The 26,228-nt window shown below is 41.4% G+C and overlaps 2 protein-coding genes across 5 annotated transcripts in view; one reads left to right on the top strand and one right to left on the bottom strand.

The window, feature by feature from the left end:
* The window catches only part of NMT2 (N-myristoyltransferase 2), a 54,782-nt gene extending 44,141 nt beyond the window's left edge, over positions 1-10,641 (top strand). For 2 of the 3 annotated variants that reach the window (XM_081553602.1, XM_081553603.1), the window contains 4 exons: positions 1,778-1,948; positions 6,456-6,623; positions 8,681-8,818; positions 9,181-10,641. In XM_081553602.1, the coding sequence (XP_081409728.1) occupies positions 1,778-1,948; positions 6,456-6,623; positions 8,681-8,818; positions 9,181-9,201 (498 nt within the window). In that variant the 3' untranslated portion in view covers positions 9,202-10,641. The remainder of the gene's footprint in view (positions 1-1,777; positions 1,949-6,455; positions 6,624-8,680; positions 8,819-9,180) is intronic. The other variant, XR_014072382.1, reaches the window with a different exon arrangement.
* A 1,876-nt stretch (positions 10,642-12,517) lies between these two features.
* On the bottom strand, positions 12,518-26,171 carry RPP38 (ribonuclease P/MRP subunit p38). Of its 2 annotated transcripts, none has more exons than XM_081553612.1 (3): positions 25,522-26,171; positions 16,748-16,788; positions 12,518-13,462 (listed from the first exon to the last, which is right to left on the bottom strand). In XM_081553612.1, exon 3 carries the CDS (start codon positions 13,449-13,451, stop codon positions 12,603-12,605), a length of 849 nt encoding a protein of 282 aa, XP_081409738.1. In that variant the 5' UTR covers positions 13,452-13,462; positions 16,748-16,788; positions 25,522-26,171; the 3' UTR covers positions 12,518-12,602. The 2 variants fall into 2 exon arrangements, with proteins under 2 accessions (XP_081409738.1, XP_081409737.1); XM_081553611.1 differs by lacking the exon at positions 25,522-26,171 and adding an exon at positions 18,245-18,487.
* Between the last annotated feature and the right edge of the window lie 57 nt (positions 26,172-26,228).

The following is a 26,228-nucleotide window of genomic DNA, read 5'->3' as shown; positions in this document are numbered from 1 at the left end:
CTTGAATGCCAGGCCATAGAAATGCCATCTCTTCAGAGCTGACAGTGACTTTTTTCCATGTCTGCAGCCTTCACCTCACCCTATTGGGTAAATAATTGTGCTAAAAACCTAAGAATTCGTGCATTCATTCATTCATTCAACACCTGTTCAGGCCATTATTAACCAAGGGTTAAGCCTTGGATGGAAGCTGGGACCTGGAGATTTCAGGTCCCTTGGCTTTGTTGTTGTTTAATCGCTAAGTTGTGTCCAAATCTTTTGTGACCCCATGACTGTAACCTGCCAGGCTCCTCTGTCCATGGGATTTCCCAGGCAAGAATACTGGAATGGGTTGCCATTTCCTTCTCCAGGGGATCTTCCCAACTCAGGGATCAAATCCATGTCTCCTGCATTGACAGGCGGATTCTTTACCACTGAGCCACCTGGGAAGCCCCCCTTTGGCTTCGAGATACACAAGAAATGCTGGAAGTCTGAGTTTTCTATTAAATGTCAAGGGCTTAAATTCTCTTAATTTAGAGTATTAAACTGTTTTCGTTTCATTATGGTGTCTTAATAGATTCTGTAAATCATAACTGAGTAGCACATAGTAAATACTCAGCTAAGGACTGTTGGGTCTGTAAATACAAAGAACACCTCTCCCATCTCTTGCCAACACGAATCAGTAATTGACCAGTGTTCCTTGTCACAGAACTTCAGTAACCTCAACATGACTACTGACATCATCAGAGCCGGCATTCAAGATGAAAACCCAGTTTCCACCTTGGTCTTCTCTAACCACCACTCTGGGGACATGCAGGAATTGTGATGATCTAATCTTAGAGGCAGTTTTTAATTTAAAAGTACTCAGAAATAATTTAGGACAGATTAGGTAGAATAGAAGTATTTATATACAAGTTATTTGTCACTTAAAAATTTATGCCGTATTTCTTCAAGGAAAAAAAAGTATCAAGTTAACTAGAAGAAATGAAGTTGTTTTTGTAGTTCAGTTCAGTCACTCAGTCGTGTCTGACTCTTTGCAACCCCATGGACTTCAGCACATCACCAGGCATCCCTGTCCTTCACGATCTCCCAGAGTTTGTTCAAACTCATGTCCGTTGAGTCATTGATGCCATCCAGCCCTATGGCCTTATGTAAAAACTGTGACTTATGAGATGAAGGATTCAGATGCCTATTATGATCACCTTTTAATCAAAAGGTGGCATGAGAGACCAGGGCCAGTACTTGGTAACCAGCCATTCATTCTTAGTAACTAAAATGCCTGCCTTCCCATATTGACTGATATGATTGACTTTTCTTTCATTTTGTTGCTCATGAGAACAAAATAGCTACATCTTATTCATGGGCTATTGGACAAAATGAGTTTCTCAGCCATTGTCAACTGTGTTTTCAAAATGTCAAACATGGCAGTCTTACAGCATGATACTCTAGAACACATGCTGGGATTGTTTTGCCCTCTTATGTAGGCCAGCAGGCCCCAACCTTTTGTTCCTAGGGACTAGTTTCATGGAAGATAATTTTTCCATAGACAAGGGTAGGAGGCGGGTGGTTTCAGGATGATTCAAGTATATTATATTTATTGTGCAGTTTATTTCTATTATTATTACATTAGCTCCACCTCAGATCATTCTGACTTGGTAGATCTAGGGCAGGCCCAAGATTCTGCATTTCTAACAGGCTTCTATGGGATGCTGATAATGTTGGTCTGGGGACCACACTGGCTCCAAGTTTGTTTAGTCCTCTTATTTAAACCTCCCCATTGGTTTCGTGTTCACTCCAACAGGTTACAAAAACTTCAGGCTTGAGGCCAATGGAACCAAGAGATATCAAAGCTGTTCAAGAACTAACCAACACATACCTGAAGCAGTTTCATCTAGCCCCGGTGATGGATGAAGAGGAAGTGGCCCACTGGTTCCTCCCTCAAGAGCACATCATTGACACTTTTGTAGTAGAGGTAAAGATAAGGTGATAAGATAGTACAGAAAAGTATGAAAATACTACGCGATTGAGTCCATTTTCCAGAAAGATCCTAGAGTACTCATTTCCTTCCTCTGTGTCCATGACTCACTGCTTCTGTACCAGGTTTCTGCTCACTCTGTTAGAACAAGCTGTTCTTACAGTTTCCACTCCTGGCACAAGAGCACACTTTTACTACTTAATAATGGGAAATCAGGATACTGCTGTGGTGTTGCCTGTGTGGTTAATTGCTTCTCTTGGTTTTGAAAAGGCCAGTTTGGATGACCTCATCAGAGATGAATGTGTCTCAAAGTTTAATACTCTTTTGCTTTTTCAAAACTGGTTGGAATTGAACTGCCTTTGTTCAGGATGGCATAATTCAATCACTTCATTCAACCTTGTCTTCTTGATTTGTAAAAGTGTTTCTATAGGCTGAGTACTAGTACTTTGTACTGTGGTCCATTTCTGCATCCTCCATTCTGTTCCATTGATCTCTGTGTCTATTCCCCTACCAATATTACACTGTCTTAATTAATCTGTAGCTCTGTAGTAAGCCTTGATATCAGGTAGAGTGATTCCTCCCATTTCATTTTTCTTTGTCAAGATTGTTTTAGCTAACGTAGCTCCTTTGCCTTTGCATATAAATTTTAGAATAAGCTTGTCTTAATTTACAGAAGACCTTGCTGGGATTGTGATAATAATTACATGATATTCAGCAGGATTGCATTAATTTAGGGAGAATTAACATGCCTTCCAATCCATGAACATGGTATATCTCCATTTATTTAGGTCTTTTAAATTTTATTTTATCAGCAGTCTTTAATTTTCAGCATCCAGATCCTATACATTTTTTAAAGTTTCGTTTTCCACATATTCCTTGTTAGTATGTAGAAATGTAATTGGTTTTTCTGTGGTGCTCCTGTATCCTGAAACCTTGCTGAAATCACATATTAGTTCCAGGAGCTTATTTGGAGATTTCTTGGGATTTTTACATGGATAATTGTGTCATCTACAAATAGAATCAGTTTTGCTTCTTTCCCATCTGTATGCCTTTTCTTTCTTTCTCTTGCCTTATTGCAGGGGCTAGATCTTCTGGTACTTCATTGCATAAGAGTGGTGAAGGTTGACATCCTTGCCTTGTTCCTGATATTAGGGGAAGAGCACTCAGTCTTACCCCATGACTCTTACACCATGATGTTAGTGGTCGGTTTTTCATGGATGCTCCTTATCAATTTGAGAAAATTTCCAACTTGCTGAGAGTTCTCATCATAAATGGATGTTGGATTTTGTCCAGGGCTTTTTCTGCTTCAGTTGATATAATCATATCGTTTTTCTTCTTTAGTCTGTTGATATGGTTTATTCATTTACTTATTTTCAAATGTTTGACCACCTCACATACCTAGGAAAATTACCCTCTTGGTTATGGTGTATAATTCTTTTTGTACATTATTAGATTTGGAGTGCTAGTATTTCATTGAGTATTTCCTGAGTTCATGAGAGATAATGATCTGCAGTTTCTTTTTTTTACTGTCTTTGTTTGGTTTCTGTATCAGGAAACCACTGACCTCATAAGAGGAGTTGGGAAGTGTGACCTCTTCTTCTATTTTCTAGAAGAAATTGTATAGAATTGGTGTTAATTCCTTAAATGTTTGCTAGAATTCTCCAGTTGAACCCATCTAAGCTTAGAAAATTCTTTCTCATTGTCTATTAATACAGGCAGACCTCATCTTATCACACTTTGTTTTATTACACTAGTTTGATAGTGCATTTTTAACAAATTAACAGTTTATGGTAACCCTGTTTGTGCCATTTTTTCCAACAGCATTTGCTCACTTTGTCTCTCAGTGTCACATTTTGGTAATTCTTGCAATATTTCAAACTTTTTCATTATGATAATATGTGTTATGGTGATCTTTGATGTTACTGCTTCAAAGTTCAAATGATGATTAGCATTTTATAGTAATAAGTTATTTTAAAATTAAGGTATGTATATTGTTTTCTAGACTTAATGCTGTTGCACACTAATAGACTATAGTATAGTGCAAACAAAACTTGCATATAAACTGGGAAAACAAAAAAACTCATGTGACTCACTTTATTGCAATATTTGCTTTATTGAGGGGGTCTGGAACCAAACACGCAATTTCCAAAGTGTGCCTGTATAGCCACTCCTACTTTTTTCAAATTCATGTTTGCATGATATATCTGTTTCAGTCCTTTTACTTTCAACCCATCTATGTCATTGAATTTGAAGTGATATTTGGGCCACGTTTCCTTATGTACTCTGCAGAATTTCTTCTGATTGGTGTATTTTGACTGTTTACATATGATGATAACTGATATATTAGAGCTTATGTCTTCCATATTATAAAATATATTTTCTGTTTGTTTCTTCTGGCTCTTGTCCCTCTCTTTTTCCTTGCCTTCCTATCCTTGACCATTTTGGGGTCTGTCTTGATTTATTTATAGTGCATTTGAGTATATTTGTTTAGGTCTTATCTGAGTATGGGGCTTCCCAGGTGGCGCAGTGGTAAAAAATCCGCCTGCCAGTGCAGGAGACACAAGAGATGCGGGTTAGATCCCTGTATTGGGGAGATCCCCTAGAGAAGGAAATGGCAACCCACTCCAGTACTCTTGCCTGGAAAATTCCATGGATGGAGGAGCCTGGTAGGCTACAGTCAGTGGGGTCCCAAAGAGTTGGAAATGACTGAGCGACTTCACTCTAGTATTCCTGCCTGGAAAACTCCACAGAGGAGCCTGGTGGGCTACATCCATGGGGTCACAAAGAGTGCTTATGCTTGAACACAAGCAAGCAAGCATTTGAGTATTATAGTATATAGATATAAATTATCAGTCCTCTGGTATCCACGTTGCACCCCTTCAAGTGATTTTACTTCCATTTAGGTCTCTTTACTGTCTCAAAGTTTAAATATCACCATCTTGAGTATCTTGAGATTTCCTTTCGAAGGATGTTCTTTGGCCAGTGTTAAAGGTATGTCTGCTGGCAACGAATTCTTCTAGTTTTCATTTGTCTGAGAATGTCCTTATTTGCCCTTCTTTCCTGAAAGAAGCTTTACCAGATACAGAACTCACAATTGATGGTTCTTTTCATTCAGCTCTTGAGCCACTTGCTTCTGGCCTCTGTGGTTTCAGGTGAGCAGCCCATTGTCATTTGAATTAGTATTTCCTTGTAGATAATGAGTTGTTTTTCTGTGGCTGCTTTTAAGATCTCTGTCTTTAACTTTGGGAAATTTTATTATGATGTGGATTTTTGTTATCCTCTTAGAGTTCACTTGGCTTCTTGAATCTCTTAAATTTCTGACAACTCTGGGAAGTTTTCAGTCATTGTCTCTTTCAGCCCACTTTCTTCTTTCCCTCTGGGTCTCCAGTGATATGAATGGTGAATCTTTTATTGCTGCCTCACAGATCCCTGAGGCTTAATTTTTTTTTTTTTCAGTCTCTTTTTTCTCTTGTTTCAGATTGGGTAAATTCTACTGGATTCTTCAAGTTCAGTGATTCTATCATGTCATCTCCACTCTGCTACTGAGCCCATTCAGTGATTTTTTTTTTCCTCTAATTTCTGCTATGGTATTTTAAAATCCTTAACAAAGCAGAAAATCTAGGCCTTTAAGTCATCTCTAATACTTGAGCTGCTAATACAGCACAGTAAAGAATCAGTTTAGCTTAACATCTTTAATTTTTAATGTCTGAAAAAAAGGATTAATGAATCAGAAGCACTCAAAAAGTGAATAAATCCATCCCTCTGGAAATTTCTGCTAAAACAAAAACTAGCAATGACATATGTGGTCTAGCCTTTGCAGCTGTATTATTCAAATATAGCTTGAATTCTTCGCAGATTTGCATAGTTACCACAGCTAACTGAAACAACCCAAACAATATTGACTAATTTCTTGTATTTCTTGTACCAGTGATGGTGAAACAAACACCATCTTTTTTGCATCCCTTTTGATATTTGATAGCTTCAGATTTTCTCAGTCATTCACATGCGTAAAATTTGGTGCAGAACCAATGCCTTTTACAAGCTTCTAAAAAAAACAACTCCCAAACTCTATCCCACTTCACTTTAAGCTGATAAAATTCCTGCCTTGTGCCAAGATGTTAGATGTTACACAGTATCCTTTAGTTGGAAAAGGTAGCATCTTGATGCTTAATGATATTATTCCTGCAAAAACAGTGAATTGACTTTTATCACTGTCCCTATAAGTCTGTAGTCACTAGTCAACCAGAGAGAAGCATTCCTTCTTAAGAACTTGCTGCCAGGCACCAGTGAGCACTTAGGCTGAGGCACAGCTCCACACTCTTCCCTGGCCACTGCCCAGCACGTGGTAAGGGCTCCACGTCAGACCCGGAGGATGGAGCAGGAGCAGTTGCTCTCCATTCTGATGGAAAGCTATGGTGCAAGTCAGAGATTATGAAGTGAGCTTAAGTGCCTGGATGACACTTGTTCGAGGAGATGTTTATCTGATGTTACCTTTGTTCTTTAGAACTCCAGTGGTAAACTAACTGACTTCCTGAGCTTCTACACACTCCCCTCCACAGTCATGCACCACCCGGCTCACAAAAGCCTCAAAGCTGCCTACTCCTTCTACAACATCCACACGGAGACGCCCCTGCTGGACCTCATGAGTGACGCGCTCATCATCGCCAAGCTGGTAGGTGACTCACTCCTGGCTGTCCTGTGTGTGCGTCTCCAGATGTGTATGTCTAATTATATAAGTATCTTGTATTTTCCTCCACACGGGAGAATTCATTTGAGATATTTTACTGTTGACCATCAGTCAAAAGAAGAATTTTGATAAGAGGTTTTTTTTTAAAAACTTTTGTGACTGTTTTCATCATCAACTCTATTGTAACTTAACCAAAAAGACATTTTGTACAAATCAGAAACTTTTAACCCTTATATAAAAAGTACATGGGACTTCCCTGGTGGTCCTGTGGTTAAGACTTTACCTTCTAGAGCAGAGGATGCAGGTTTGATCCCTGGTTGGGGAGCTAAGATCTCCCATGCCTTGCGGCCAAAAAACCAAAACATAAAACAGAAGCAAAATTTTAACAAATTCAATAAAGACTTTTAAAAGGTGGTCCATATAAATCTTTAAAAAAAATAAAAAACATAAAATTCATAATATAAGGACTATAAGAAAATTACATGATTCCGTTATACAGGCATATACCTTGGAGATATTGTGGGTTCAGTTCCAGACGGTTCCAGATCACTGCAGTAAAGCAAGTATTGTGATAAAGTGAGCCACATGAATTTTTGGTGTCCTGGTGCATATAAAAAAAAAAATTCAAAAGTTATCTTCACGCGAGTGTGGTCTGTTAAGTGTGCGGTAGTAACTAAATAACTTAGAGATCTTAATTTTAAATATTTTGTTCCTGAAAAAAAATTGCTATCCACCATCTGAGCCTTCAGTGAGTTATATTCTTAACATCAGAGATCACAGATCACCGTAAAAACTATAATAATAATGAAAGAGTTTGAAGTGTTATAAGAATTACCAGAATGGAACAGAGACATGAAGTGAGCAGATGCAGTTAGAAAAATGACCCTGATAGACTTGCTCAATGCAGGGTGGCCACAGACCATCAATTTGTAAAAAACACAGAATCTGTGAAACGCAATAAAATGAGATCTGCCTGTATGGGGAAAATGTGAATGTTGTGTTACAGTGAATAACTGGCAACAGCAAGTTTTTTTTATTCAACTGAATAGTCTATGAATTTTGAAATTAAGTTTAATTAATAAAATTATTAACAGGATTTAAAACGAAAAGAATTAAATTCAAAATGTGCCTTAATGGATTTGCATTATTTTTTACTTCCTAAGTATAGTAGTTAGGATGATTGTTAAATTCTTGCAACAAATAAAACATTTTCTTTTAAAAGGTAACAGAAATCAGCTGATGTAAATGTTTTGATATTAGTACTGAATGAGAAAATATTGCCTATGAGAAATCGGGAGCTACACATCAAAAATGTTTTCCTTGTAGTCTTCTAGCATTTGATCATTGGAAACATTTTTTTTTAATCTATTAGAAGTGGACTCCTAAATCAGCATTTGCCTTTGATTCTTTGATCTTGTAGCTCATTTTCAACTACCTCCCCAAAAAAGGCCAGTAATAAATTATTTAAAGTAAAACCCCTGAGAAATAGAAATGTAGGTACTTCATCTGTGTCACATTTTGCATAGTATTAACTAGTATTTTTTAATTCTGTTTTTACTATTAAAATGTTACTAAATTTATTTCCCAGTATTAGCCCAAGACAAATATACAAATTCAAGTCTTTACAGATTTGGTTTCTTGGCTGTAGGTTCAGGTAAGTCAGAACTTAGAAAGGCCAGTAACTAACAGTTCTGGTGATGGGGCCATCTAGACAACTGTTTCCTTCAAAAACTGGGGCAAAATATTTCCTGAAACCTTAATATTTTTTGTCACTGTTAGCCATCAGACTGTATTTTTTGATTGAGCATTTCTGGATAATCTTGTTGATTCCATCATATTCACTACTTGCTAGTTTAATAGGATAGTTGTGAACTGAATTATTAATGCATAGTATAATATTGCAGACATTAAACCTAATTATAAATGCATATTCAATTCAAGCTACTAGTAGGAGAATGAAATGTTATACTGAAATACATCATATACAAAATACTCTAAACCTTTAATGCTTTAACATTTAAAAAAAAATTTTATGTTGACAGAAAGGATTTGATGTATTCAATGCACTCGATTTGATGGAAAATAAGACATTCTTGGAAAAACTCAAGTTTGGCATAGGCGATGGCAATTTACAGTATTACTTGTACAACTGGAGGTGTCCAGGGACAGAGTCTGAAAAGGTGAGTGAAGTTGATGAGTCTTTGCAAACTTGATAAGCTTAACCTACAAAACCCCATACTTGTTTCTTGTCAGAGTGTTAAGAGGTTTTTAGGTTTTTTGGTTTTAGTAGCTTTTTAAAAATCTATTATCTATGGGACTTCCCTAGCAGTCCAGTGGTTAAGGCTCCACACTTCCACGGCAAAAGGCAGAGGTTCAATCCTTGGTCAGGGAACTAAGATCCCACATGCCACATGGCAAAAAAAAAAAATTTAGTAATAAAAAATAAAAGAATAAAATAAAAATATACATCTGTTGTACTACATTATGATTTAATTTTTCTTTCTCACTTATGTTTGCTATTACATCTCTTCCCTCCCTTTAGGTTGGACTCGTATTACAGTAGATGGATATTTCTATTGATATTTCTAGAACTCTGACATCATCATTCATTAATAACCTAAAGATTCCTGGAACTGCCATTCCAAAGAAGAATAAAAGCACAACTTAAGTGACATCGAAGTGTCAGTAACAGAAGAGATGGAAAAGCATCCATTTGTGACCACACATGTAGAACACATTTCTAGCTGACATTAACATCCATCTTTTTTTCCCACTGTTGACCCGTTTGTAGAAGAGATGCAAAGAGGGTACAGAGCACATTCCTCTGCTTTTCAACATTCTGGCTGTCTCCTGATGAAGAGGAAGGTGTTTCTTCCTCTCTCTAGAAAAAGGACCCCTTTTCTATGAACTGAACAGAAGTCACAGAATTGTGTCAGAAAATCTTTGCCACTGTGTGGAGATAAACTGCTGCTTTTCTGTTTATGAAGTGATGGTCTGTGGATCCACACAGCAGAATGAGGGAGACACTCAGAAAGTGTTTACTTACATCACTCTACATGATCTCATCGGAACCAGCACCTCTGTAACTCAGTGACACGCGGCGGGTGTTCAAGTGAAGAGCAAGATAAAAATGCCCTGGGACTCTTATTTCTCAAGAAGCGAAGTTGCCAAATCAGTAAACAAACTAATTATACTTTGACCTCCAGAAGGATGATGGATTGGTTCCAAAGCAAGGTTTGGGGCAGACATGAAGTGTGCTCTCTGAAGAGGGTACACCCCTGCCAAACTAGACTTCTGCTCCTGCACAGATTCTAGTTTCTTCTCAGCAACAGCCAGAATATCAAAAGGAAATCAAAGCCCGCAAGTCAGAAGACATGCCCAGAGGAGTTCATTAGTGCCATCAGGACACTGAGAGTTTGAATGTTTTTTATTACTTATGCAGAATTGCACATACTCCTTTACGCTGACTCTAACTTACCATGAAAGCTGTCCTGCCCTAGGAAGATGTCTTATTTGTAAATAAGTCTCATAGTTTTGTTACTGATGGTGTTTTTATCTAGGATTTGAAAAACTTCTCGGTGTGCATAAATACGTATATATATTGCCAGTAGTCCAAGGGGAAAAGATGCTGGATGAGGCCACCTCACTGGCCTCGACTTAAATTCCACAAAGTAGATACTTCTTCCTGCCTTTACGTCCAGTGCCTCAGCCGTTCGGTCCATAAACATCTAGTTCCCTTAGACAACAGGATGGCCTTCCTTCATGTTATACGTGGTCAAAGGAAACAATCATACCTTATACCAGGCAGGAGCTGGCAACCTGTGGCCCATGAACTAAACTCAGCCCATCACCTTCTTCTGTACAGCCCAGGAGCTAAGAATGGTGTTTATATTTTTTTGAATGGTTGAGGAGAAAAAAAAAACAAAAGAATAACATTTTGTGACAAAAAAATTACAGGAAATTCAGATGTCAGCTTCCATAAATAAAGTGTTGTGGGAACATGGCCATGGTCATTCATTTGTGTTGCCTCTGTGGCTGCCTTACTCTACAAAATAGAGTTAAGAACTGTTCTGACAGAGACTATGAACCCAAAGGCCCAACATATTTACAGCCTGGCCCTTTACAGAAACACATTCTGTCGCCCCTGATTTCCCCAAAGGAGCTGAGAGCAAATTTCTGAAGCTTCTGGTCATCCGGAAGGCTGGCTCCTAGCTGTGATGCCCTGGAACCGCCACTAGGGGGTGGGCGTGCCCCCCCCCCCCCCAAGTCCTCCCTAATTGAGGACAAGTGCTGTTTTCCTTCTTGAAGACACAGGGTTAGATTTCTCATACAATGATTCAAAGCCAATTGCACTACCATTTTTTTTCCTAACAGGAGCAGGATGGCTTCAGAAGCAAAAGTGAACCAATTCACTGAAACACCAGAATTAAGTAAATGAGATCTTTAACTTAATCTGCAGAAGAGGTTCCAGTTAAGAAGAACGTCCCACTCATTTTTATGGCAGTCTTATACAAAGTAGGTTTTCAAAAAATCACTTGATTGCCACTCAGAAATTTTGTACAGGCTCACCTCATGATGGAACTGTGGCAGTTACTCTATTCACTTACATAGTAGTTGTTGTCATAGGGTTCATATTCTTTACTCATTTTAAATTCAGCAGTTAATAAATGACTGGCACATCCATCTGTATAATGTAAACATGTTACCAATGAGCATTTTAAAATAGAAAATCAGTAAAACAGCTCATGTTTATAAAATAGCTGTTATTATAGAACCAAATTTCAATGTAATGTATCGAGTCATAGATTCAAAAAAACCACACTATTCCCGTGTCCTTGGTCAGCAATGGAAATGCTCTAGTCTATGACATCCTTGCCCCCCAGCCTTTTTGGTCAAGATGACATTCATTCGATTTAAGGAACAGGTGGCATAATCCACAGATCAACCAGAATTTAGGCTGAAAATAAACTTTAACCCAATTCCTTCCCTGTAAATTACAGAAAATATCTTTTCCAAACAAAACTATAAATAGCGATGCTTTCACTCAGAGCATCAATTATGCTCCGTATACTAACACAAATGACCCTGTCACGACAGACCCACATCAGAGCATCCAGGCTCCTCCGTTTACTTTTTTATTCTCTTCCTTCCTCATTTCACCTATTTCCATCATGCTTTTTATACATGTTAAAGGGAGAAAATAATAAAATTCCAAGGAAGTAAGTTAACCATACAAAGTGGTGAATTCTAGTCAAAATAGCTTACCTGGCATTTTCTATGTTTAGCCTTTCTCCCAAGCCCATACCTACCTACAAAGAAAGGCAAACTGACAGTAGAAATTAATAATGTATTACTTCTGAGAACAGTGTATTGCTTGGCATTTAGTATCTTTCCCCTACACGGATGGTGCGTCTGCAGTCTCGTCTCATCTGCCCCCTGCCCAACTGGAACCATGTTCGCATGGCAGGTTTTCCAAGTTTGGATGGAAAGATGTTCAGTGTTGCAGGATTCAGATGTTCTTGCTCAGAAGTGCTGTACCAGCCTTTTTTTTTTTTTTAATAAATTTATTTATTTTAGTTGGGGGCTAATTACTTTACAATATTGTAGTGGTTTTTGCCATACATTGACATGAATCAGCCATGGATTTACATGTGTTCCCCATCCCAAACACCCCTCCCACCTCCCCCCGCTATGCACCAGCCTTTTAAAAAGTGAATTTATACCAATCTGGACCTTTGTTTCAATAAAGCTTTGTTCTGATAGTCACACCTCTGAATAGTTTCTGCACTTCGTGTTTCTAAGCTTCAGCATATCTGTATTCTGCAGTCACAGAAAATCTTAACACGTGTGAAAGGAATGACAGTAAACAGTCCCAAGAATATATGTAAAAGTCATTTTATTCATTTCAAGGCTTCTTAGTGAGGTGTCGTTTACACCTGTATCAAGTGACAGATTTATACAAGATTACTTTGAAGCCGTTCTTTTACTTTTGGGTGGTTTCCTTATCTTATTGGGGTTTGGAATCAGTTTCTTTATTTTCAGGGGTTGTAACACTACAGCCTGCTGACCCTCAGCAAGCTTTCTCTTGGATTTAGAAAGGTCTTCAAAGGAAGTGTCCAGAATCTCTTCATCTTGGCTTTCCAAAGATTCTGTCTGCAGGTTCTCCCCAGGGTCTTCGGTTGCATCCTGGAGCCATGGCACATTCAGACGGGGGACTCTGGGGAGGATGGCCCTCAGTTCCTCCCCAAAGGCAGTAGTGTTCCTCTTGATCCCCAAGGCCAGGACGCATTTTAAGCCCAGGACAGGTGCGAGCCTCTCACTGAGCCGGGGCACCTGGCACGCGGGGACACCTCTGCTGACACTCAGCTGCACCAGGTGTGAGGTCATGATGGCTGGCTTGGCCGACTTACACGCCAAGGCCAAGAGCAGCTCGTTCCTCTCTAGCGCTCTGGTGACCTCGTTGATGCCGATAGCAAGCTGCTTCCTGATGTCAGCCGGGGTCCACCCTGACACCTGGGCATCACCTTCGGGCTTTTCCTTCTTCAGATCCTCACTAGTGTCCACGTCTATGCTGCTCGTGTCTCTGCTTTGTTTTTTCAAAGGGGGCTGCTTTTTCTTTCTCTTCCTATCCTCAATCTTCTGAAGCCCGAGAGACTGAATTCTGTCCTCCAGGGTCTGCAGTATGAAGTGCATGTCCTCCCTGTCCAGGGCACCCCAGCAGATGCTGTATGGGTTGTTCAGTGACGTCTTCACAGGTAGAGGTCTCATCTTCCGCACAGAGCCCCTCCCTGGTGCTTGCGGAGCTGCAGCCATACTGAAAAATCCTTCACAGGGGAGCAAAACGGCAAAGGAAAGTTCATGTTAACTAGACATGCACGTCTTAAGGCTATCTTGGTTGTGCTCTTTCTTTTTGAAAGGCTAGAGCAAGCCTACTTACATAGGACATGTATATACTTATATATATATTTATGTAAATATATATATATGTGACCATACACCTAATCCCTCTTTTAAGTCATTTATTTTCCCCATTTTTTTCTATGACTTAGTCTTCATTCACATACAGGCAATTTATCAATGTTTTGCCTTACTGCAATCACAGTGAAATTCTGTTTCCTTTATTAAAAATGTTCCAATGTCGCTACTTGTTCATAATTATTTATCTTCTTCAGGACCTCTGGTATTAGTCTGATAGATTTCTGACCATTTTCTCAATTGCTTTCCACTTAGGCTTCTATTTATCCATTCAGCAAATACTCACTGAGCACCTCTACTTGGAGTCATGGGCACTGGGGTTCAGCCTTGAACAAGTTCCCATGACCACCTCTGTGAGTCCTCAAATCCATCTGCCCTCAGCACAGAATCTCTGAGGGCCCTGGAAGCCTCTGTCGTTAACCAGGTGTGATTTTTAAAGAACTGGGATGATAATGTATGCACATGGCTGAAAATCTGCATGATTCATTGTGCTCTTTTGTAAGCCTTCCTCCCCTCCCTGGACCCTAAGTTCCTTGTCTGTCCTTCCTAAAACACGGATACACCAATTCCCCCTTCCTCTGCTAAGTCCAAGCAGGCTGTTCCTCTGGCTGACAGTGTGATGAAAACAATGGGAATTTTGTAATGAAATTTAAAGATGCTAATCTGTTAAGGCAAAACAGAGGGATGATTGCTGGCGAAATGTTATAGATCACTGTTCTCAGGAGTATGTCCTGATAATCCCATCCGGAGGCAACTGCATGTTCCTCCCTTCTGTATTCTTCCTCACTTCCTGGGCTCACCTGAGAACCACAGGGACCCATGTTGCAAAACTGAAGGAAGGTAAATGAGCCAGCTGTGGAGAAGTCTGGAGTTTGGGACTGTCCCTGTTTTCAGGTAACCAGATTTTTTCATTCCAGATTTCTCCTCATGCCAGGTCATTCATCCCACAGGTGCCCCCCACCCCCAAGTGGCCCAGGCAGGATTAATGATGAATTCTCCAATAAACACCTTAAGAGCCTGGCTGCCAATGCTGAGGAGGATGTCAGAACAAGTAAGGCACTTTCTCCAAGAAATATTTGATTCTCACAAAATTCCATGAGTGGAGGAGGCAACAGACTCAGGTTAAATACCCTGCCAGAATCACAGCTGGTTTCCCAAATCCAAATTCTATCTCTTTCAATCCTAGCTGCATCTCAAAAATAAGCTGTGACTTTTTAAAGTATATAGATGGTTGGTCCTTACCCTAGGTCTACTGAATTGAAATCCCTGAGAATACGGCAGGGCTCCTTTACTTGTCAAAAGGTTGCCCAGGTGACTCTGATACAGAACTGGGATCGGGAACCATTGCTGCAGGACGGGTGCCTTTCCTCACTTGACATCCCTGAGACAGGGCTCCTGACCTCTACTGGCCTCTGAAGTTCCTCCTAAGTCACCTCACAGAAAACCAAAATTCAGCTCCCTGGAGTGAAAGCTCCTACCTGTTCCTGTCAGTACATGAACCATGAACTTCCAGATGTTCAAGCTAGATTTAGAAAAGGCAGAGGAACCAGAGATCAAATTGCCAACATCCGTTGGATCATCGAAAAAGCAAGAGAGTTCCAAAAAAACACCTACTTCTGCTTTATTGACTATGCCAAAGCCTTTGATTGTGTGGATCACAACAAACTGTGGAAAATTCTTCAAGCGATTGGAATACCAGACCACCTGACTTGCCTCTTGGAAACCTGTATACAGGTCAGGAAGCAACAGTTAGAACTGGACATGGAACAACAGATTGGTTTCAAATAGGCAAAGGAGAACATCAAGGCTGTATATTTTCATCCTGCTTATTTAACTTATATGCAGAGTACCTCATGAGAAACACTGGGCTGGACGAAGCACAAGCTGGAATCAAGATTGCCGGGAGAAATATCAATAACCTCAGATATACAGATGACACCACCCCTTTGCTAGAAAGCAAAGAACTAAAGAGCCTCTTGATGAAAATGAAAGAGGAGAGTGATAAAGTTGGCTTAAAACTCAACATTCAGAAAACTAAGATTATGGCATCTGGTCCCATCACTTCATGGGAAATAGATGGGGAAACAGTGGAAACAGTGACAAGACTTTATGTTTTTGGGCTCCAAAATCACTGCAGATGGTGACTGCAGCCATGAAATTAAAAGACACTTGCTCCTTGGAAGAAAAGCTATGACCAGCCTAGACAGCATATTAAAAAGTAGAGACATTACTTTGCCAACAAAGGTCTGTCTAGTCAAAGCTATGGTTTTTCCAGTAGTCATGTACGGATGTGAGAGCTGGACTATAAAGAAAGCTGAGCACCGAAGAATTGATGTTTTTGAACTGTGGTGTTGGAGAAGACTCTTGAGAGTCCCTTGAACTGCAAGGAGATCTAACCAGTCCATCCTAAAGGGGATCAGTCCTGAATATTCATTGGAAGGACTGATGCTAAAGCTGAAACTCCAATACTTTGGCCACCTGATGTGAAGAGCTGACTCATTTGAAAAGACCCTGATGCTGGGGAAGATTGAGGGCAGGAGGAGAAGGGGATGACATAGGATGAGATGGTTGGATGGCATCACTGACTCAATGGACACGAGTTTGAGTAAACTCCGGGAGTTGGTGATGGACAGGGAGGCCTGGCGTGCTGCAATCCATGGAGTCGCAAAGAGACATGACTGAGCGACTGAACTGAACTGAACTGAACTGTTCCTGTCAGTGGCACCCACTGCTGGAGACTCGGTGTCTGTCTCCTAAATTTCCTTCCAGAGCAGCCCTGTGCATGCCAGTCATCAGAGTCAGCTCCTCCCCTCCAGTTCTGCAAGCTGGAGACTGCTCATCCAAATCCCATGACATGACTGGCAGAGGCTGGCACCAGGTTGAAGGTGGTCAGGAAGAGGGAATTAGGCGACCATGGAGCAAATAGGGTGATCTAATAGAGCTTTTGCTGCACACAAGCTACAGTTCACGTGCCTCTGCATTCAAACAACAGGGAGGAACATCCCCAGCAGTCCAGTGATTAAGCCTTTGTGCTTTCACTGCAGGGGGCAAAGGTTTGATCCCTGGCTGGGGAACTAAGATCCCACAAGCTGCATGACCAAAATCCCCCCAAACAACAGGAAGTTGGTACTTACAGTTAGAAGCTCTGGGCATTAGCTCCTCCTGTCTTCAGAATCTAGAGGGAGAGACCAGAGCCAGATAAGTAGAATCTCCTGGGATATAATCCAGAACTAAAGTGGGAACAAGTAACAGCGTTGGAGAAGGAGAAAATTAGGAAGGGCCTGCTGGAGGCTTCTACTGCCCCAAAGATCAAGTGGAAACTTATTAAGGTGACATCCAAGTGTTCCCATCTCCCCATCAGCCTTTCTCCTTATGCCCCACCACTGAACCACTTACTATTTACTGAGGCCACCAGTCCTGCCTTCCATGGCCTTATACCCATTCCCTCTGCCTGGAAAATGAGTCCCACCCTCAGCACCCCCACCACCTGTCTTACTTGAACAAGTATTTGTGGATTATACACAATGCACCAAGACAGAAAGATTATGAATTAAAAACAGCCACTTAACTCACTGGGTTTAATGTCTCTGAGAGAGACTCATCAGCAAAGCATGTGATGCACTTCAAGGTCAGGGCCCTGAGGCCTGACAAAGTTGAGGGGGTCAGGAAGGGCCTCGAGCAGGTGACCATATATTTATTTATTTGGCTGCACTGGGTCTTAGTTGAAGCATATAGGATCTAGTTCCCTTAGCAGGATTCCAACAGGGGTCTCATGCGTTGGGAGAAAAGGAGTGTCAGCCACTGAACCACCTTGGAAGTGACCTTTTAGCCCACATCTAAAGAATCCCCACCAAAAGGAGTACCTATTCGGGAAGAGCATCCCAGGGAACTGCATTAAAGGAAATAATGTCAATGTCGCTGGGGCATGGATGTTAGAGTAGAGAAATACTGAGAAAGGGAAGGACCAGATGGTGAAGACTCCTGCAACCCTTACAATGGGAGCGGCTGTCACGTTCAAAGCAGAGGAATGGCACAGCTAGAAAGACGTCATACAAAGATCTTGGTGGACTCAAGCCAGGAGGAATCTTTACCAAGACTGGAAGCAGCAAAGAGGACTCGGAATAGTCCTGGGAAGACCTGATAGTGACCTTCACTAGAGTTGCCGATGGACAGAAACACGTGTTGGTTGAAACAGGAGGTACAATCCGCCTGAGTTAGTGATCAACTGGGAGTAAAGCAGAGAGAGGACTCAGGGAGGACTCTCGGTTTCTGGATCTGGTAACCGATCCCCGAGGTCATCTCTCTCTGGTCTGCCGTCTATCTAGTGCCGACCTACTATTCAGTACACACGACTGGAGTTATTTTCTTGTCGGCCTCCACTTCTAGGCTGCGGAGAACAGAAGGGCCTAGTGGGGCTTTGTCTGATTGCTTCTCGTATCCAAAAGACGCTCAACTCCAAACAGAGCAGAGCCTGAGCCCGGGCCGGGACGCAGGAAAAAACGCCGGTATGGGGAAGCCCTAGGTAGGGGGAGCCCAGAAAACTTCGCGCGCGCCTGGCCGAATCGCCGGTTCGATCCCCACCAGAGCGACCCCTCCGGATCTCAGATCTCAGCGCAGAGCCCTCCACTCACGTTTGCCTCGGCGCCGGCTCCACGTGGCCGCGCTGCGCGTGCGCAGAGCCTGCTCCTTGCCCGGTCACTGCCTTCCGATACGGTGGGGCGAGGGGTGAAACCGCTCAGGGAACACTTTTCATTCTTCTGCATCCGACCACTTCCAAACCGGAAAGTCGGCCCAGGCCGTCGCCACTGAGTTTAAGAGTTTAGGAGTTTAGGAGCAGGGCGCAGGCGCTGGGCAAGGCCCTCCAGCGGCAGTGCGCAGGCGCAAGCTGTCTCTCGCGAGATCTCCAGTTGCCTGGTAACGGGCAGCCAGCAATCTGCTGTATGTCCTGGGGACCAGTGTACCGCGGTTAGACTCCAAAGGCTAGTACTCCCTCCGGTCGCCGCTCTTTTCTAACCCAATTTCTGCCGTTTAGCGCCTGGTAGTCTGAGACGCTCTCGTTTTCTGTTTTCGGCTCGCCAAAGTGACGCTAAACTCTGACCCAGTGCCCCTTCACTGATTCTCTGCCGAATCCCCGGCAATGTGGAAATAAAGAAATAAAGATAAATGGGGGACGGGGAGGTGGTGAGGAAACCACGCACGTAGAGGCAACGAGGTAGGCGATCTTGAGCCTCCGGAAAGAGCCGAATAAAGGCTATCTTGAGTTCTGTGAGAGCAGTTCAGAGACTGCCAAATACTGTGACTACTCCAGCCAATGGAGGCTTGAATGGTTACGAATGGAGTCGCCGGGAAGTCATAGACAATTGTAAGACAGCTGAAGAACATTTTCAAGATCAGGGATCTGAATCTGTTGATTTACTCTTGTCAAGACCGAGACCATAGTTTGCTTCTGACCTAATAAGCCTCCTCCCTCCTCACCCGCTTTCTTTTCCTTTTCCAGTCTAACTTAGCACTTTTATTCCTCTTCTAAATATCTTCCTCTTTTTATCAATCGCTTCACCGCTCGTTTTGTTTCGCATCTTTGGTCTATATAGCTTCAATTTTCACCACCTACATAGTACCGGACTGGCCGTAAACAAAACAAGGAGCTGTGCGTGTGGTCAGAGTACTGCAGGTTACGCCGGGTAAAGTACAGTGTGACTTTTTTTTTTAATCAATTAAATTTAAAAAAATGAAGTTAGGAGTTTGAGTGTAAAAACAGGCTTTTGTTTCGTAAAATGAATAGTAACAGATCATCACAGTGAACTGTAAACATGCAGGTGTAAAGCAACTTCAGATCACAATTTTGAGCAGCAATCTCTCGTTGCCCAACAGAATCCCTCTATTCTTGAAATGTCACTGAAGGTCCTGATTCAGCTCTAACCTGTTTCTATCATGTCTGTCGCCTTATTCACTAGAAACAAGATGGGCGTTTTGGCCACTGGAAGGCAAGAAATTCATGTCTCATGATTTTTTTTAATATAATACTTAAAATCTTCGGTGGCAGCTAGACTTTCTACTACCATTGGTAAAAGTTGTGACACTAGACCTAAGGCAGGTCACATAAAACAAGACCTGTTTGTAGACTCAGACAGTACTGTGTTAGGTTATAACCTTCATAAATCATTCAACCCTTGAAAAACTTTTTTTTTCTTCTTTGGCTGAGCCGCACAGTATGAAGGATCTTGGTTCCCTCAAGAGGGATTGAACCTGCATTCCCTGCATTAGAAGCTGCAGTCTTAACCACTGGGCCACCAGGGAAGTCCCCCAAATTGCTGCATCCCCTGCATTAGAAGCTGGAGTCTTAACCACTGGACCACCAGGGAAGTCCCCCAAATTGCTAGTTTTGAATGTAACTTAACTCTGGCTTTTGATTTGGTAAATTGCTGATTATGGCTATCTTTGTTAGATTTAAATTGAGTTAGCTTAGCTTGTGACACAGTGATTTTTTTCTGGCTTTTTATGTGGTCAGTGCAATCAGTTATATTTAATGGTGGCAAGCTGAGATTAAAATGTTAAATGTAAGAGCCAGTCACAACGTTATTGTTTTTTTTCAAAGTAATGAAAACAGTACTTTACCTAGTGTAAAATTTCAGGTTAATGACTTAGTCCTACAGAGTGGCTCTCAAACCTTCAATGAACTCACACTGATTTAAAAATTATAAAGTATCATTTAAAAGATTAAATAATGAGAGGGTAAATCACATGTTAAGTAGTGCCACCAAATAGAAGTTTTAAAACTCTCAGTGGAAATTTTTGGATAAAAGGATGAGAAATTATTCAATCAAAGTGGAAGGTAATTATAATTTTAAAAGAATGAAGTATTATGAATCTTTTTAAAAAGTATTCCAATAAATATTTTAAAATCTAAAAAAATAATAAAGTCTCAGATCTAGCTTTTAAACTGTGTGACAGAAACACGTCAGATTGAAATGCTAAAGTAATGGGAAGGAAATATGTGTAAGTTTTTGTCCCCCTAAGGTTTCAGGTTTATAGCTAGAGTATCATTTCAGTTTATATTTACTCTATGAAGATTTGCAGCCACTATATACATGACTCTGGATCATGACCACCTAAGGTCAAGATCTAAACCTCATCATCACATGACTCTAAAGGAAACTAATTAACCCTGTCTATGAAGTGATAAAAATAGTACCTGTTGTGAGGATTAGAAGAAATAATCTACTTAAAATGCTTAGCACAGTGCCTGGTACATACAGAGTGCTACATAAATAGAACGGATGGATCCAGTAGCAACCTGAATTCAGAAGTAATAGGTTAATAAAAATGAAGCCTCTATGATTTTAGTGCCTCGTTCTGTTCCAAGACTAAGCAATAAAATTTCCACAAGAATTTTGCTAAAATGAATGACTGCATTTCAAAGGTAATTTCTCTCCCATTTGTATCATACAAACACTGCAACAAAAAAGTTTAAAAAAAAATTTTCCCATGACCCAATTACCTCAAAACTCATTTCCTTTCAGTGTTTCCTTCTAATTTGTTTCACAGTTAAGTGTGCACTTGCATTGTTAAAATAATATAAATTTTGTGTTCTGATTTTCTTTTCATATAACATTTTTCCCTATATTTCCCAAACATAGTTTTCAAGTTATCACTTTAACTTATATATTTAGCATCTTATACCAATTAGTTTACTTTTTAATAATAGCTGTTACTCTGTTATTTTACCCTGTGAACTCAATTTGGTCTTTGAATAACAAAGTTTTCTTTTTATAGTCATTCTAGAATTGGACTACAGTTAGGTTTATATGCTTGCCATGATGTAAGAGTCATTTAAGAGACCTGGCGATAAGTTATGTCATTAACCACAATTTTTTGTTGAAAGAAAGTTACCAGCTGGAAAGTTTGTCAATAGAAGAATGTAGGAGAATTGAGCAGCAGACTCTTCTTTCCAACTGTGGCATCCTCATCTTTGCTCTGTGTGTGTGTGCATTAGAGTTCTCCAGAGAATTAGAACCAGTGGAGATACAGATGTGAATTATGGAGCCTGACAAGTTCCACCGTCTGCTGTCTGCAAGCTGGAAACCCGGAAAACTAGTGATGTCGTTTCAGTCTAAACCCAATGGCCTGATAATCATAGGAGCTGACAGTTTAAAAATCTCATTCCAAGTACAGGAGAAGGTGAGATGGGATGTCCCAGCTCAATCAGGGAAGCAACAAACAAGGGGGCAATTCCTCCTTCCTCTAACTTTTATTTTATTCAGGCCCTTCATGAACAGAGAAGCTTGGCAGGCTGCAGTCCATGGGGTCACAAAAGAGCCGGACACAACTGAGCATGCAAGTGCAGTTCGTGGATTGGATGGTGCCCCCCTACATTGGGGAGGGGGGATCTATTGGGTTGACCAAAAAGTTCATTCAATTTTTTCCCCATAAATTGTTTCGGAAAAACCCAAACAAACGTTTTGGCCCACCCAATATTTTACTGAGTCCACCGATTCAACTGCTGATCTTTTCCAGAAGCACCTCCGCAGTTCTTGTTCAGTTGCTAAGTTGTGTCCAGCTCTTTGTGACTCTATGGACTGCAGGTTTCCCTGTCCTTCACTATCTCCTGGAGTTTGCTCAAATTCATGTCCATTAAGTCAGTGATGCTATCTAACAACCTCATCCTCTGCCCCTCTCTTCTCCTTTTGCCTTCAATCTTTCCCAGCATCAGGGTCTTTCCAATGAGTCAACTGTAATACTTTGGCTACCTGATTCGAAGAACCCCCACAGATAACACCCAGAAATAATGAAATAATGTTTAATCAGGCCAGTCAAGTTGACACATAAAATTAACCATCATAGTGTGATGGTTACTGTATCATACATAATAATTGTTACATAAACAGTAATCAGTTATTTTAAAATCAGTGACTAGAATAACTTTCGTGATGAGCTACAAAATCAATGACCTTTTCAGTATGCAGTTAACAAAGCCTCCTACTGAAAGTGGTTAGTCAGTGGTTATTATCTGTCTTCAAAGTCTGGATCTTTTCCAAGACTGGCTCATTTGGCTTATACAACATCTCCTCAAAATCCCAAGGAGTTTCTGTCCTTCCCCTTTGCCATCCTCTGACTCTTGGCATTGGCCCTCAAGCTTGTCCTCTCAAGCTCACAGTTTAGAGGTCACAGCTCTGATCATCACAATCCACACAACCACGTGGCAGGAAGCAGAAGTTTCACCTGACCTAATCACCAATTCAGTGTTATGACATCACTGACTTTATAACTTTACTAGTTTAGAAATAACTTGACCTCATTGCTTAGTCAGAAGGTACTAAGAATCCTGTTTTGATTTTCTTCCCATGGACCTGTTTATAATAATTTGGTAGCACTCATAGGCTTATTTCAAATAAATAACACAAGTATGAGTCTTTTCACTTCCTTCCTTGTGAATATTCATAATCAACAGCTGTTTAGGCCAAGCAGACCTTGAGCAAACTCAGCCAATCACACAAAACCAGATATCAGAAATGGAAAACCATATCATAATTGTTAATGTAACATTTAAAACCACTTAGATTTATGGAAAAAGCTAATATTTCTGATTAGTGACTAGTAAAATAATAAGGTGACTCTCATCATAGAAAATGTAACAAAGCAGGAAAAAAATAAAATGGGTAGAAAATTTTAATCTATGTGTAAAAGAAAATCTTTGAAAAATGCAGTTTATTTCATATATAACTTTTTTGTGTGTGTAGCCAATATGAGCTCTTCTAAGCCAAACATTACAACTTTTTAAGCTAGAGATGAAAAAGCCACTGACAATGAAAAGCCTATAGGATTTAGTTTCTAATAAGGTAAATGTTTATAACTATAACCCACTAATCAAAAAACTCTTGGGGGATCCTCAATAATTTATTTAAAAGAATAAAGTGTTCTAGAGTCCCCAAAATGAGAAAATGAGCCCATTTCTTGATACAGTCTCACAAGAGACCATCATTATAAAATTTCAATCCTCCAACTCCCTGGCTGGGCTGCTTTTCAGTTCTTCTAGCTCAAGAAGCTGGTTTTCAGTGACCAGAACTCTGACCAATGTTTCTTGTAGACATAGGGTTTTTGGTTGTTACTAATTTTTACTTTTACTTCCCCATATTTTCTTGGTTCTTTTTTCCTTCATTTTTTAAAAACTCTTTTCTTCATTTTCATCTTTACTTTTTTCTTTTTCTCATTTTTTTCCTTTTTAAAACTTTGTTTTCTCTTATTTCGATTTGTCAGTATTTGGTTTTATTTATTGGCATGTCTGGCATTATGTTTTGGTTCCATTATAAAGATCAGTTCATCAGAGGGCGTTGGGAAGTGATTTTCTTTTGAGGTGATTTGGGTCAAGTTTCTGACCAGGTTTCCTCAATTTTAAGTTGACCTTGAGACACCTTGACTCCCAGGTCAGCAGTAAGTCCAAGATGCTCCTGGCCTCAGACATCTCTGTTGAGGATGACCTCCATATTGACAGTCACCAACAGTCAAGACCATTGCCACGGGCAACATGACCAAGCTAAAGCTGGCTCAGTACATCCTGACTTAGGAAAGAGGCAGTCATGAAGACCATTGACAAGACTTAACCAAACTCCTCCAGACTCAGAGACGGTCCCTTGAGTAAGAACCATGAAAGACTTGAGTCCTCCCCAAACAGTTATTTGTAGTGATCCATTCTGCCTTCCTTGAGGAATTACTCAATGGAAGAGACATATTTGAGGACCTAGTGGCTCATGGAAATTCGCAAGAAAAAGAAGTTCTGGCAAATTCCATCAGTGACACACTGTCACCAGAAGTGCATTGCTCATAGAGTTAAAGGCAGAGCACCTGCTTTTGGATGCTGATATGAAAAAAACTTTGAAGACTATGGCTTTGGCGTTACATTTACCTTTGGCAACAAGCTAGATACCGTCATTGGCCGTCCCCCTTTAGGCTGCCCTGGAAGTCTTCCAAGTCCAAATAAGATAGACCCACAGTAGACGTGTGGAATCTGAGGATCATCCTATATACACTGGTCTGCAAACCCCTTACCTTTGATGGACCCCTGCCGTCAAGGAGCTGCAGGAATTGGTACTTAATGGAACAGACCATATGCCCTTTCACATGTCCAGGAAATGTGAAAAACTGCTAAGAAATTTTTCATTCTCAATTCCAGCAAGAAAGGCACTTTAGAGCTCATCAGGAAAGATCCATGGATAAACACAGGTCGTGAAGATGAACCAAACCTTATGTGGAGCCACTGTCTTGACTACCAGGAACCCTGATGGTGGTGTCCAGTGTGACAAAATGGAAGAAGTCCAAGGCTCACTGATGGCTGGAAGCACAACCAAGTGATGGCCATCTACCTGCTTCTGAAGTACAAGAGAGCCGAGCAAGAGGGCCACGTCATTACCCCGAAACCCCAGACTTTGGTGAATCTAGTCAACAGCAGCCCACCAAGGAACCACCCAAAGTTTCTGCTAACACACAACAGTGAGGTGTCAGCGAGCTGGCAGCCCCTTCCACTAATTCCCATTCTAAGAATACTCAGAGGGGCAACACAGAGCATAAGCCACCTGAGGAGGACCAAGTGTAGGGCGGAAGGGTAGCCACAAAGCCAAGGAGGGGAAGAGACCACCTAGCCTCCAGCACAAATCAACGCAGGAATTGTCTGCTTTGGGAGTGAGCAAGCCCCGGCCAGGCCTCCATGCAAAAGCGCAAAGACAGCCTAACCTTGCCAAGGTCAAGGGCTCTAAGGTCTCTGCACCCTTGCAACACCCTAGTCTCCCTGACAAAGCCATGCCTGCATAGAGATCCACGCATTACATCTCACCAAGGCCTCAGGGCCATGCCCCATAGGGAAGCTGGGATGTGTCCCCAGCCCAGACTCCCAAGGGTGTCCTTTTTTTCCACTCACACATCAGAAGTAGTGGCAGAGCCACAGAAGGAACCAGCGCCCTTCAGGGTGCGTCCAAAGGAAGCTCCATCCATCCGGGCAACCTCTGAAGGATAAGCCAGCAATGGCTTCTTCACCACGTTCAAGTTCAAGTTCATACTGAAACTTCTGTGTTCCGGCTTTGTCAAAAGAAACCTGAAAGTATGAGGCAGATGGGAGACACTTCCCCTCATGGAGTGGGAGCACAGGCAGTGAGAAAGAAAAACCGTGGGAAGGCCAAGTTGTGCTCAGGACACTTGAAGACCGTGAACTTCATGGAGACCAGCAAGAAGGTACAGGGCTTCAGAAACCAGGTGCTGGAAGCAAAGGGCGGTCAGTGCGAACTGAGCAGGAGGCCTGCGCTGCTGTGAACGCCCGGCGCCGGGGCCAAGAGGACGGGTCCAAACGGTCATGGCCTCCTCTCAACGTAGTTCCTTTTCCGTGGAGAGCTGCGCTTCTGCGGATTTGGAAAGCATCGTCTCCACTCCCCTCCGCTAAAAAAAATAATTGCATCTTCTACCTTCAAAAAGTGGCCAGGAGCCTCCAGGGAGACAAGAGGTGGGGCAATCCTTGCCCCCGCACCTGACTGTTTGCATCCGGGCCGCCTGGCCGCTCATCTCCGCGCCGGCTCTGCTTTCGTGCTTGTGGGGGAGGGGAGCCAGAGTTGCGAGAGGGCCGTTTGGTAACGT

Source organism: Giraffa tippelskirchi, chromosome 13 (genome assembly GCF_054371585.1).
Source record: "Giraffa tippelskirchi isolate mGirTip1 chromosome 13, T2T-mGirTip1v1.2.pri, whole genome shotgun sequence".
Lineage (NCBI taxonomy): Eukaryota > Metazoa > Chordata > Mammalia > Artiodactyla > Giraffidae > Giraffa > Giraffa tippelskirchi.
Note: the sequence above shows the minus strand (reverse complement) of the source record. Positions and strands in the feature narration are given on the sequence as shown.

Coding starts and splice junctions, on each gene's coding strand:
- RPP38 (XM_081553612.1), bottom strand. CDS start 13,451: ATGGCTGCAGCTCCGCAAGCACCAGGGAGGGGCTCTGTGCGGAAGATG.